The 13,805-nt window shown below is 38.3% G+C and overlaps 1 protein-coding gene across 1 annotated transcript; it reads right to left on the reverse strand.

Moving 5' to 3' along the window:
• Nucleotides 1-4,369: 4,369 nt before the first annotated feature.
• LOC129869717 (uncharacterized) lies at nt 4,370-4,876 on the reverse strand. The gene has a single exon (XM_055944355.1). It carries the CDS (start codon nt 4,874-4,876, stop codon nt 4,370-4,372), a length of 507 nt encoding a protein of 168 aa, XP_055800330.1.
• Nucleotides 4,877-13,805: the final 8,929 nt, after the last annotated feature.

The following is a 13,805-nucleotide window of genomic DNA, read 5'->3' on the forward strand; positions in this document are numbered from 1 at the left end:
AGGAAGTCATATGGACCTATCACGATCCGAGCCTAGGGCCTAGACGTGACACGGCGAATGAGACACCCAGAGGTACCTCACCCAAGCCTCTTAGCATTCATTAAGCATTTCATTGGTAATGGTAAAAAATAATAAGAAGAAATAAAAACATTTTCCATTTGTGTCAAAACATACCTCTACTAATAGACTTGGCGGGGGCTAAGACATATCCCTAGCTCACCCTCATAATAAGTGTCAAGAAATACCTTAATAAAAGTCTTACTATTCTATATAACATAAGCTTAGAATAAAAAGGATGTTGTTCCCGAAATATGGGAACTCACTACAAGCAATCTTCAAACTAATTCGAGTTAGCGACGTGGAGGAGATCTAGGAGCGACGTCGGTTCCTACATGGTGATATCATGTAGGCAAAAGTATGCGTTAGTACTTTGAATATACTAAGTATGTGAGTATGCTATGAAATGAAGAACATAAGAGAGACATGAGTAAGCAATATTCATAAGTGACTGCATGCATTAGATATCATCATATGAGACTTTAAAATGTTCATTTTGTGGGGAAGTGACCATAATCGATATTTAAGATCATGCGAGCTATTACATGGAATCCAACATAAGCCCCTACGTTGGAACAGGGAGACTACTTGCCAGGTAGAACTTCATTCAGATTACATTTAATTATTTAACATTTGGTGGCTACAAAGGCCTAGCCAACAAGGGCTCCTATGGTGGCACATAGTTAATGTAATATGAGACTTTACTTAAGGACCCCTTAGGTCGAGTCCCTATCTATATGCTACATTCGGTGCTAGGTCAAATCCCATGGAATAACGTTTAAAATATCATAATAACATAAGCATTGTATAACTTTAGACATTAAATCATCATCAGTGGAATAGCTTATTAAAACCTTTGGTTTATAATATCATCATGACTACCATGCCCTATTTACCGTTCTACTAATGAACCTTGATTTACAAGAAAATTAGGTCTACAATCAGTGATGGCATTCCGGGTACCATGCTAATCGGACCTTTCATTTTGGAAAAATGTTCAAAAGCATTGACGGCCTATAGGGAGGTCAAACATGTCATATCATAACCTTAAACATTTCATTTGATTCAATGTGCGAATTGTCCTTTTACATTAAAACCTTACTTTGGCTAAGAAGCCCTATCACAATCAAGCATTTCATAAAGACATTTCATTTGATTCAATGTGAGAATTGTCCTTTCACATTGAAACCTTAATTTGGCTAAGAAGCTCTTTTATCAATCAATCATTCAATCATTTCACAAGACTCCCTTAAACATAGGCATTTGCTTCATAAACTTTCATTTGGAGTCAAACTTTCAATTCAACTTCATTTCAACATAAGAAGACTAGGTGGGTTCATTTCATATAACTTTCAAATACATTTAAAAGAATACTTGTATGCATGAGAGTGATATGAATGCATCAAATCAAACATCTTAAAAATAACCCACCATATGCACTTTAAAACTACTTTCAAGCCTTCATATAAGTACCTTGATAAACCATCCATTTCATGTAAATAAGAATCAACATAAGTCAATATAGGGAATAAACTTCAAATATTCAAGAATCTATACACTTGGAATCGTTGTATGAAAATCCATAAAATTTCTCATCACTTGAAATTAAGAGTCAATATGCATATATATCAATAGGAGTAAATAAATCTAAAATATACCATAATCTATGCATTTGAAACTATTATGTAAAATACCATAAGATTTCATCATTTAAAATTGATATACAAAGTTGAGACAACATTTGGGCTCCATGGGTGGAAGAACTCATGGATGAAAACCCACATACCTTAGATTGAAGCTTTTAAGAAAGTTTGATTCTTGGTCTTCAATGAGGAGCCTTGAATCCTTGAGTTTGATAAAAAAAAATTGGAGGTGATTATTTGAGAGATGAGAGGATGAAGTTTAGGGTTGTTTGGAGAGGTGAAAGGCTAAAAAATGACTCCCAAACATGCCCAAGTTCGTATATATTATTTAGGGAATTGTCCAACTTGCCCTTCATCAAAGAAAATCTGGAAAATGGGCCAAAAACCCTGCTGGCGCTATAGTTGGCGCGCCGCACCAGCACCCAAACTACTGAGGCTAGTTTCGGGTGCTATAGTGGCACCGGGCGCCACTGCAGCGCTGGGAAATTTCTGCAGTTATAGTTTGTGGTAAAATAGTCATAACTTTTGACTCCGTACTCCACAAATTGCAATCTTAGTGGCGTTGGAAAGAAGACTCAAAGAACTTTAATTTGATAGGTCATGGTCCACCCAATTCATTATATAATAATAGATATGGTCGTTCGAAGTTGACCCTTATATGAACTCATTCGGAAACTTAGCCGAAATAAATTCTTTGGACTTGGCTTGGTTTTAGGGATCCCTTATGACCCTAAATCACATATAATACCCTTGAATTACTTAGAAATTAATCCTAACTCATGAATTCCCTTTAAAGTCATCGAGTATGATCCTATACGTACATGAAAAATGCTACGGGTCTTGGCATAGAAATTTTTGGTGTGTTATATTATCTCCCCCTTGGGAACATTCGTCCTCGAATGAGAATCATTAGCATAGAAGGGAACATGGCACGAGGACTAGCAACCCAACATATATACAATGACACTTGAAATGCATAAAATATGAAATCTCTAAACTTTAGCATAAATCATAACTTTTAAAATTCAACTTCATGAATATGCATGCACGTGAGAACTTAAGAAAAAATTGAAACATAAGAGCCTTAAACATTTGAACATGAATGACTTATTACCTTAGGCTTGAGTAGAATCAAAGAGATGAGGATAACGTTTCATCATGGCCGTTTCCACTTCCCAGGTAACACTTTCAACTTGTTGATTTATCCGAAGTACCTTGACGGATACAACTTCCCTTTTCCTCAACCTCTTAACTTGTCGGTTTAAATTTTGACTGGAACCTCTTCATAGGTTAAGATTTCTTCAACATTCACTACTTTCAATGGGACGATGGAACTAGGATTCCCCACGCATTTCCTCAATATAACCACATGAAACACAGGATGAACTGGGGATAACTCCAATGACAAATCACATTCATAGGCCACCTTACCAAAAAGCCTTAGGATCTTATGCCTCCATAGGAAAATCTATTCCAAGAGTACTACCCCTTACTACCATATTTCACAAACCTCAAGACCTAATAACGAAACATCCAATACATCATACATTCACCCCTATGCCATCAATATTATATTCAAGCCTAGTTCTATAACCACATTAATACAATCACTTGAAACCCTTAACAAAAGTCATCAATAGCCTACTACAATCACTCACATATTTACAACCACACATTCAAACCTACCATTCTAACTACCCTATGGCTCCCTCGAATCAACATCACTTAGTGATTATTGTGTCTATATTAACATCTCTATATCCTCATTGGTATTCACTTCTACCAAAGGTCACACCAATATACTCTTGCCTATCTATTGTACACAACGAGGTCTCATCTAGATCTTCTTCCATGTCTATAACGTTAAATGGACCAAGCATACCATAATTATCACAATATGGAACACCCACTCTTTCCCCAATCTTCCCTAACTCATCCATCGAGGGCTATAAACTCTACTCAATATCATTTCTCTTAGGCCATCTATATTGGGACACACAACCAACCTTGGTAATGACATACTCCATCTCCTGCTTAGGAAAAGACTTCTACTTTCTTATCTCCCACTAATTTCTTCAACCTTAACAATGATGGATCAATGCCCTTTTTGACTTAACATCTACTACTAAAGATGATTCGGACCCAATTTGCACCACCATAATCAGAATCACTCAAAATTTAAGACTTTCAGAGTTGACATCCCTGACCCTCAAAAATAAATTTTTGGGCCTTAAGAAAGGAAATGAACTTACCCTTTTACCACCGAATCATGACCCTTCAATTCAAGAATAACATCAAAACTACTATGTCAAGCTCAGGGAGACCACTAGGAACAACTTTGCGCAAGATAAACACGGGACAACCCTTATAGATTATTTTTTTTACAACAACGGACTCACCAATGGGGGTAGACACCAAATAGGGCTTCAATAATAATTTGAGATATACATCAGACCTTTTAGAAAGAAATAAAGCAACAAACCACAAATTGGTACCGGATCTAACAATCCATGCACTTAAAAATCAAAAACCTTTAACTTACTAGTCCCAACATCAGGAGAATCCTCTAACTCCTGATGAATCTGAAAGGCATACGATCTTTCTTAGTGCTGACCACCATTCGATGTAGTAGCACTTTGATCTGGACGACCTATATTCTGGGCCAGAGACTAAGGTCTGGTACCACTCCTACACTCCTTTGCATAATAACCTGGCTTTCCACACTTATAGCAAGCATCCGACCCCACTAAGAACTCTCCCCTATGTTTTTTTGCACACTTGGAACACTTAGAAATAGTAGATGTACTAAAACTACCACCGGGCTTGGATTGAGAAGCTCCACCCTTGCATGTAGCCCTCTTAAACTCCCTCCCTTTACTAGAAGCCACCTGACAGTCCCTCATCTTATGACCCATACCACCACACTTGTAGCAACCCTCCTTACCGACCATGCATTCTCCTTGGTGGGTCCTACTACACCTATCGCAAAAGGGAAATAGACGTTTCTCCTTATTAGGCCTAGACACCGGGGCATTAGCAAGAGATGAACAACTATTGTTCCACATACCATTGAAGCCCCTAGATTTCTCCCTTATAGCATTCATCTTACTCACCCACTTCCTTTCCTTCCTACCCGCATTCACAGAAATCACCTCTTGTTGATTTAACTGAGCCATTACAGCCTGTTCCAATAATTGGATGGCATCATGAAATTTTGCATTAGTCACTTGTTCGGATAGAGGGTCATTAGGGATTTGTCCCTCATTAGCATCAGTCCCTCCTTGAACTAGAGCCTCCAAAGTCGGAGTAACTTGGTCCTTGATAGCATCTATTGTTCTCGGTGAAGGTAATATTCTTCGAGGTATTATTTAGAGAACACGAAACAATTCGTTAGATAAGGGAAGTCTTAGGACAACTCTAAGGCACGACATGAATCATGAAGGAAGGGAAACTTTCCTAAATGCCTCATAGTCTCCTATTCATAATTGTAGCGCACTTCATAATCATGAATAAGACCCTATTTCACGCGATATATTGGACTCCGAGTACTATTTCAAAACCTTGTGCTTTGATACCAAGTTTATCACAACTCGAGTCTAGGGCCTAGACGTGACACGGTGAATGAGACACCTAGAGGTACCTCATCCAAGCCTCTTAGCATTCATTAAGCATTTTATTAGTAATGGTAAACAATAATAATCGGAAATAAAAACATTTTCCATTTGTTTCCAAATATACCTCTACTAATAGACTTGGCGGGGGCTAAGACATATCCCTAGCTCACCCTCATAATAAGTGTCAAGAAATACCTTAATAAAAGTCTTACTATTCTATATAACATAAGCTTAGAATAAAAAGGATATTGTTCCCGAAACATGGAAACTCACCAGAAGTAATCTTCAAACTAATTTGAGTTAGCCATGTAGAGGAGATCGAGGAGGGACGTCGGTTCCTACATGGTGATATCATGTAGGCAAAAGTATGCGTTAGTACTTTGAATATACTAAGTATGTGAGTATGCTATGAAATGAAAAACATAAGAGAGACATGAGTAAGCAATATTCATAAGTTAATGCATGCATTAGATATCATCATATGAGACTTTAAAATATTCATTTTGTGGGCAAGTGACCATAACCGACATTTAAGATCATGCGAGCTATTACATGGAATCCAACATAAGCCCCTACATTGGTACGGGGAGACTACTTGCCAGGTAGAACTCCATTCAGATTACATTTAATTATTTAACATTTGGTGGCTACAAAGGCCTAGCCAACAAGGGCTCCTATGGTGGCACATAGTTAATGCAATAAGAGACTTTACTTAAGGACCCCTTAGGTCGAGTCCCCATCTACATGCTACATTCGGTGCTAGGTCAAATCCCATGGAATAATGTTTAAAATATCATAATAACCTAAGCATTGTATAACTTTAGACATCAAATCATCATCGGTGGAATATGTCACGCCCCGAGAGGGTACCCTAGGCGTGACCGGCACTCAGAAACCATTTCTAGCTTCTAAGAGAACCACTTGATCTCATTTCTTATTTATTCATCAGCGGAAGACTTAAGAATACTAATGTGGGCTTGTCATAATCAAAGGAAAAATAAATAATTCTTAGAAGAAGTAGTTTCTAAGGAGAACTACTCCTATTACATCATCAGACTCTGTCTATGAGGCCTTTAATACTCTTAGATGGTGCCAATGGCATGTCCATGGCTACCTCAAAAGAAACATAGGTTAATCAATAGGGAAATCCACATTTTTTTTTATCTTCCTCTAAAAAATGCTTTTTCATGGGCATCTTCTATTCAAAAAGATCTTACTCAATTCAATAGAAACTTAACTTCTACCCCACTTTTTTTCTTTTCAGGCTAAATTGTTGGGACGGACTTTTTATAGGGATTCAAGCTTGCGAAATGCTTTATCATTCTTACTGAAGAGTAAAACTCAACTGGCCAGTTCCTCATGCGCCTAAGAAGCCGAGGCAATCTCGATTGAAGCCAATTCAACATTTTCGCAAATTCCGGATCAGGAACAATCCTTTCTTATTCTAAGATGCCCGTCTAAAAATCCATACACTCAACAATAATAAAAGGATAAGAAGTTCCTTCGAATACAAGAAGGACTCACCAAATAGCCGAAAAGAAATGATCTTCAACGATGCGCCTGTTGAGGATCTCTAACACCTGTATCTGCATCATAAAACGATGCAGGTCGAATGACGTCAGTACGTGGAATGTACGAGTATGTAAAATGGCAGGAAGGTAAGGATAGATATCAAGAAACTCCTCTCAATAAAACTCAGCTCAGAACTCAACATCATCTCAACATCAATATGTAATGCAAGTTTAAAATATAATAATAAAAATAATAGTAATAAGCAATGCTTACTCAGTTGGGAGTTTCTCTAACCGACAACCATCACTTATGAGCTAGCGATGATACAACGAAGCGATGTCGTTGCCACATCTATCCAATACCTTGCCAGGGTAAAGGACATCACCATCTTGTATCCACTCATCAAAGTCCTCTTTTTGGGACTTAAGAGGCATAGTCTCCATCCTACGCTGGCTACGTAGTTCTGGGGTTTGAGTCAACTAAACTCTTACCCAACTCGGTGCTCAATACTACTCCCAAAATATGTGCTCATATTAAACTCATCATCTAGTCTCATTGGACTTTAATTTAAATCATCAAACTCATCTCATTTCATGTTCATCAATCATTATACTTCCAAAAACATCATTTATATCTCATCAAAACATCTTGCTCAAAATATCATTTGCTCAAATTCATTCAAACTCAACTCTTTTGCTTTTTTAAAACTCAATAAAATACATATATAGTATTAATATAACTTTCTTTTTATCATTGAAAATAATAAAAGCCATCATCTTTACTCAAAACATGTGTAAAAATATTCATGAACATCAAATCAATTAGGATTCATGGGAAAGTAGCCATGAACAATAATTCCAATAATATGAGAGATAACAATAATAATAGTATTAATGCATAAATATATCAAACTCAATAGAAGAAGAATTAATTTATTTAGAATTTAAGATTTGGATAAAACTCAACTATAACTCAATTATAATGAATTTAAATATTGGGCGCATGGACGAACTCAATCCAATGCTATGAAAGCCTTACATACCTTAAATCCGAAGGTTTACTCCGAATTGGAACACTCTTGGACCCCTAGCCTTTTCTTCTCGCCGGAGCGTTTCGTGTACTACCCAAAATATAAGAATAACCGGAGTAGTATTTTTATACTACTAAAACTAAAACTATATTTGAGAAGAAGTATATATAGAGAGAAGAAATGCTTAAGAAAGCTTGATGAATAAAATGAGGAAATAAGGTGGGTATTTATAGGTGGGAAAGAGGGACCTAACAATAAATAAAATAATTATAAAGAAAAATATGAAAATTTAATGGAATATATTGATGTCATGGATGATGTTAAATGGAGGACAATTTATGTCATGAATGATGTCAAATGTATCTAGATGTTTCCATGGTAGGTAAGATGAGTTCTTTTTAACAGAATACTCTTTTTCGAAGCTGCGTTTGAATAAGATAAATTCCTTATTAGGATTTGGTGTTTTCATAAGAATTGTATATATGGAAGTCTAGTTTCAGATAGTTCAAGAATCAACCAATTTGGAGCAACCTACAGTGAGATATGAATTTTCTTCTATAAACACTCAATTCCATCACAAAACTATATCTTGCAAAGATTAATTTATTTGATCTACTTATAATCCGAATCTTAAGATGTGTTCTTCACGAAAGTTGTAGGAATGATGTTGTGGTTATGCAGAAATTTGAATCACCTAATTTGGACTAAGCTATAAAAAGTTATGCCCAAATTACAGAGGATGTATTATTTTCGTCGAGAATTGAAATACCGACATACAACATTTTAGGGGTTGTTACAATATCTCCCCCTTGGGATCATTTGTCCTCGAATGAAGATGAAAATAGGAGACATAAAGAATGAATATAATCAATACATCAACTCCGATACTTAAATGGTTAATGACTCAAACTCAAGAATAAACATCGACTCAAAGGTAGAAGTAAGGAATATTACCTTGAATATCGTCATCAGAAGGCACAAATAGATGAGGATAGTTAGCCTTCATATCTTCTTCAGCTTCCCATGTAGCCTCTTCAACAAATTGATTTCGCCATAGGAATTTGACAGATGCCACTTCCTTAGTTCTTAATTTGCGAACCTGACGATCAAGAATTTGAACTGGAATCTCTTCATAACTCAAACTCTCTTTCACCCCAATGCTCTCAGCTGGCACAACAAGTGAAGGATCTCCCAAACACTTCTTAAGCATAGAGATGTGAAACACGGGATGAATAACAGCTAATTCTGGGGGCAACTCCAATTCATAGGCTACGTTACCTACCCTCCTCATAATCTGATAAGGACCAATGTAACGGGGACTAAGCTTCCCTTTCTTTCCAAATCTCATCACACCCTTCATGGGTGAAACTTTCAAGTATACCCAATCGTACACTTCAAACTCTAAATCTCTTCTTCTAACATCAATGTAGGATTTCTGGCGACTTTGAGCAGTCCTCAACCTCTTTTATATGGTTTTCACCTTCTCTATAGCTTGGTGAACCAAGTCTGGTCCAATCAACTCAGCTTCACCAACTTCAAACCAACCAATTGGTGATATACATCTCCTCCCATACAGATCTTCATAAGGAGCCATTTGAATACTCGAATGGAAACTATTATTGTATGCAAACTCAATAAGAGGTAAATGATCATCCCAATTACCTTTGAAGTCAATGACACAGGCTCTTAACATATCCTCCAAAGTCTGTATCGTACGTTCTGCCTGGCCATTTGTTTGCGGATGAAAAGCAGTACTAAGGTTCACTCTTGAACCCAAGCCCTTCTGAAATGACTTCCAAAACTGAGAAGTAAATTGAGCTCCCCTATCATAGATGATAGACAAAGGAACTCCATGCAGTCTAACAATCTCTCTAAGATACAATTTGGCATAATCCTCTATAGTGTTCGTAGTCTTAACCGGCAAGAAATGGGCCGATTTGGTCATCCTATCCACAATCACCCAAATAGAGTCATGTTGTTTGCGGGTTCGTGGTAAACCGGTAATGAAGTCCATATTGATCATTTCCCACTTCCATTCCAGGATCTCTATATTCTGAGCCACTCCACAAGGCCTTTGGTGCTCAACTTTAACTTGTTGGCAATTAGGGCACTTGGACACAAACTCTGCTATATCTCTCTTCATTCCACTCCACCAGTATACTTCTCTCAAGTCATGATACATCTTTGTTGAACCTGGATGGATGGAATACTTAGAATTATATGCTTCTTTCATAATTATCTCCCAAATACCATCAACACTTGGAACACATAATCTTTCTTGATATCTCAACACTCTATCTTCCCCTTTGGTAAAAGCCATTACCTTCTGCTTGTGAACCTCATCCTTTAGTTGAAGAAGAATGAGATCCTGATCTTGCTTTTCTTTCACCTCTGCAACTAGAGAGGATTCAGCTCCATTTCGTACTATTATACCACCCTCACTAGAGTCAATAAGTTGAACTCCCAAATGCGCAAGTCTATGCACTTCCTTTGCCAACTCCTTCTTTTCCTCTTCCACATGGGTTGTACTCCCCATAGATAACCTGCTAAGAGCATCAGCAACTACATTTGCTTTACCTGGGTGGTAGAGAATGCTCATGTCATAATCCTTGAGCAACTCTAGCCATCTCCTCTGCCTCAAATTCAGCTCCTTCTGGCTGAATATATACTATAAGCTCTTATGGTCTGTGAACACATCCACATGTACACCATAAAGATAGTGACGCCAGATCTTAAGAGCAAATACCACAGCTGCTACCTCAAGGTCATGAGTGGGGTAGTTCCTCTCATGAGTCTTAAGCTGCCTGGAGGCATAGGCAATGACCTTACCTTTCTGCATCAATACACATCCCAACCCAACTCTTGAAGCATCAAAATAGATTACAAAACCATATGTTCCTTCGGGTAGGGATAGTACTGGAGCAGTAGTCAATCTAGCTTTCAACTCTTGAAAACTTTTCTCACAAGTATTAGACCATTGAAACTTAGCCTTCTTCTGAGTCAGCTTAGTCAATGGTGAGGATATGGATGAAAATCCCTCAACAAACCTCCTGTAGTAACCAGCCAAACCTAAGAAACTCCTTATGTCGGTTGGAGAGGTAGGTCGGGGCCAGTTCTTAACTGCCTCAATCTTTTGAGTATCAACTTGGATTCCATCCCCAGATATAATATGGCCTAGGAATGCTACAGACTCAAGCCAAAACTCACACTTTAAAAACTTAGCATACAACTCCTCCTCCTTAAGAGTTTGAAGGACAATCCTAAGGTGATTAGCATGCTCACTCTTACTTCTAGAGTAGACCAAAATATCATCGATGAAGACAATTACAAACGTATCTAGGTATGGATTGAATACTCGGTTCATGAGGTCCATAAAAGCTGTTGGAGCATTTTTCAATCCAAAGGACATAACAAGAAACTCAAAATGACCATAGCGGGTTCGAAAAGCCGTCTTTGGGATGTCACATTCTCTCACTTTCAACTGGTGATAGCCTGATCTGAGGTCTATCTTAGAGAATCATGTGTCACCCTGAAGTTGATCAAATAAATCATCTATTCTGGGGAGAGGGTACTTGTTTCTAATGGTGACCTTGTTTAGTTATCGGTAATCAATGCACATTCTAAGAGACCCATCTTTCTTTCGCACAAATAGGATATGAGCGCCCCAAGGTGAGACACTTGGCCTAATAAACCCCTTATCTAGGAGGTCTTTCAATTGTTCTTTCAACTCTTTCAACTCAACAGGAGCCATCCTATAAGGAGGAATGGAGATAGGTTGTGTATTAGGGAGGACATCAATACCAAAGTCTATCTCTCTATGAGGAGGGATTCCGGGTAGATCCTCAGGAAAGACTTCAGGAAACTCATTCACAATGGGAACTGACTCAAGAGATGGAGTCTGATCATTAATATTTTTGACTCGGACTATATGATATATACATCCCTTAGAGATTAATTTTCTGGCCTTAAGGTATGAAATAAATTTACCCCTAGGCACTACAGAATTCCCCTTCCACTCTAAGATAGGCTCGTTTGGAAATTGAAACTTGACAATTCGAGTCCTATAATCAACTGAAGCATAACAAGAATAAAGTCAGTCCATGCCAAGAATCACATCAAAATCAACCATATCCAACTCAAATAAGTCAGCCATGGTATCCGTATGATAGATTGACACAGTACAATTTCTATAAACCCTCTCAGCTAAGATAGACTCACCAACAGGAGTAGACACGCTGAAAGGCTCAAGAAGACACTCAGGAAGGATCTCAAATTTACTAGCCAAGTAAGGAGTCACAAAAGATAATGTAGCACCCGGATCAAGTAATGCATACACATCAAAAGAAAGGACTCGGAGCGTACCAGTAACAATATCTGGTGCATTCTCTTGGTCTTAGCGACTATCCATAGCATACAGATGGTTGGTTCCCCCACCTGCACTTGAAGCTGCACCTCTATGATTACCTCTATTCTGTGGAGCTGCAGAAGAAAACTGAGATCTACTAATTCCATCTCCCTGCCTCTTTGAAGGATACTCATTCTGATAGTGACCTGTCTTTCCACATCCGTAACAAGCATTGGTGCCCACACGACACTCTCCCAAATGGAGCCTTCCACATCTAGCACATGGTGGTTTCCCTCTAGAACCTTGAGCCATACTTAATTGGGACTGAGAACCCTGAGATCGGAAGTTTTGGTGACTTAGCGATCTCTAATCATACCTGGTATTAGGTGTAATTAGAAGACCTCTTGTGAAAGAAGGACTTGTTACCCTTCCCTTGCTTCTGCTCGTTCTCATGCCCAACAGACTTAGCCTTCTTGCTTAGGTGTTCCTCTCGGTCCTTTTTCTTGTCATCCTCAACCTGCTGAGCATACACCATCAATCTAGAAAAATCCATGTCAGAAATCATTAGCATTGCCTTACATTCTTTCTTTACATGCTTGCCTAGGCCAGAGACAAACTTCCTCATCTTAGACCTCATATGAGGAATCATTTCTGGGGTATATTTGGACAATTGAATAAACTTCAAACTATACTCTTTCACAGTCATACTCTTTTGCTTGAGGTTCACAAACTCCTCAATTTTTGCTTCACGTAGATCTTGGGGAAAGAAGTTATCAAGAAATTCTCTTTCAAATTCATCCCAAAAAGCAGGCTCTGCATCCTCACCTCTACTTTCTTCCCACTAGTTATACCAGATATTTTCCACATTCTTGAGTTGATAAGACACCAACTCAACCCCCTCAATCTCTGTAGCATGCATCGCTTTTAGTATCTTCCACATCTCATCAATGAAATTTTGGGGGTCTTCATCAACGTTGGAACCCGTGAAGACCGGTGGATTCATTCTCAGAAAATCTCTGATCCTTGTGGCAGCAGACGACTCTTGATAACTAGATCTAGGAGTTGGTGAACTTTGGCTACTATTTCGAGCAGCCACCAACTGAGTGAGCATAGCAATCGCTCCTCGAAAATCTTCCTTAGAAGTAGGAGTGGTCTGAATAGTAGGTACTTCGGGTACCTCAGTAGACCTTGCAGGTCGGCCCCTAGTTCTCGGTAGAGGCATCACTGATTATGGAACCTCAGTGCTGGCAGCGTTCCTCTGACTAGCTGAATGTTTAGGAGGCATGTCTGAAATGTGTAAATGCACGAATAAGAAAGAAAGCTTTTATAGAGTTAAACTCTATCGCACGAACTCAGATTATGAAAGAAGTGAAATAATTCCTAATGTCCTATAGCTTCCTTATTATAAGAGTGGTGCACGACACACCCATAAACAAGACTCTACTAGACACGGCTTCATAGAAACCCAAGGACTCTTGAACTCTGTGCTCTGATACCAAGTTTGTTACACCCCGAGAGGGTATCCTAGGCGTGGCCAGCACTCAGAAACCATTTCTGGCTTCTAAGAGAACCACTTGGTCTCATTTCTTATTTATTCATCAGCG

This window comes from Solanum dulcamara, chromosome 10, assembly GCF_947179165.1.
Source record: "Solanum dulcamara chromosome 10, daSolDulc1.2, whole genome shotgun sequence".
NCBI classification, from domain to species: domain Eukaryota; kingdom Viridiplantae; phylum Streptophyta; class Magnoliopsida; order Solanales; family Solanaceae; genus Solanum; species Solanum dulcamara.

Bases quoted from the DNA above. Each gene is read 5' to 3' on its own strand.
- LOC129869717 (XM_055944355.1), bottom strand. From the start codon at position 4,876: ATGGCTCAGTTAAATCAACAAGAGGTGATTTCTGTGAATGCGGGTAGG.